This window comes from Egretta garzetta, unplaced genomic scaffold, assembly GCF_000687185.1.
Source record: "Egretta garzetta isolate BGI_Z169 unplaced genomic scaffold, ASM68718v1 scaffold957, whole genome shotgun sequence".
NCBI lineage: Eukaryota > Metazoa > Chordata > Aves > Pelecaniformes > Ardeidae > Egretta > Egretta garzetta.
Genome location: NW_009260360.1, coordinates 20,285 through 20,656, shown reverse-complemented (window position 1 = coordinate 20,656; position 372 = coordinate 20,285). Strand labels below are relative to the sequence as shown.

Here is a 372-nt window from a genome sequence, read left to right as displayed (position 1 = left end):
GGGGAGCCACAGAGTGCCGCCTGGCAGGCACCCAGGGGACACCAGGTCTGGCACCGTGTGGCCCCATCTCTGCTGTGCTGGGGCACCGCAGCCCTGGGGGGGTCGGGGGGAACACGGGGCCAAGCCCCAGGGAGCTGGGGGAGCACAGGGTGGGGGCCCACCAGGAGGTTGACGGTGCAGCTCATGCTGTAGGTTTTGTTCTCGTCGTTCATAACAGCCCGGTAGTCGAGGAGCCGCTCCAGGAGCCCGGCCACCAGCGCCACGAAGTTCTCCCCAGGCTTGGCCAGCTCGGGGTGTCTCCGGCAGCAGCTGAGCAGGCTGGGGAGGAGAGGGGGGCACGGGTCCCCCTGCATGCTCTGCTCCGCAGCGCTC

At 69.9% G+C, this 372-nt stretch overlaps 1 protein-coding gene across 1 annotated transcript in view; it reads right to left on the bottom strand.

Moving 5' to 3' along the window:
* LOC104130000 (dedicator of cytokinesis protein 2-like) overlaps positions 1-372 on the bottom strand; it is an 11,812-nt gene that overhangs the window by 9,190 nt on the left and 2,250 nt on the right. Inside the window, exon 3 of the mRNA XM_035898462.1 lies at positions 121-318. Within this exon, the coding sequence (XP_035754355.1) occupies positions 121-318 (198 nt within the window). The remainder of the gene's footprint in view (positions 1-120; positions 319-372) is intronic.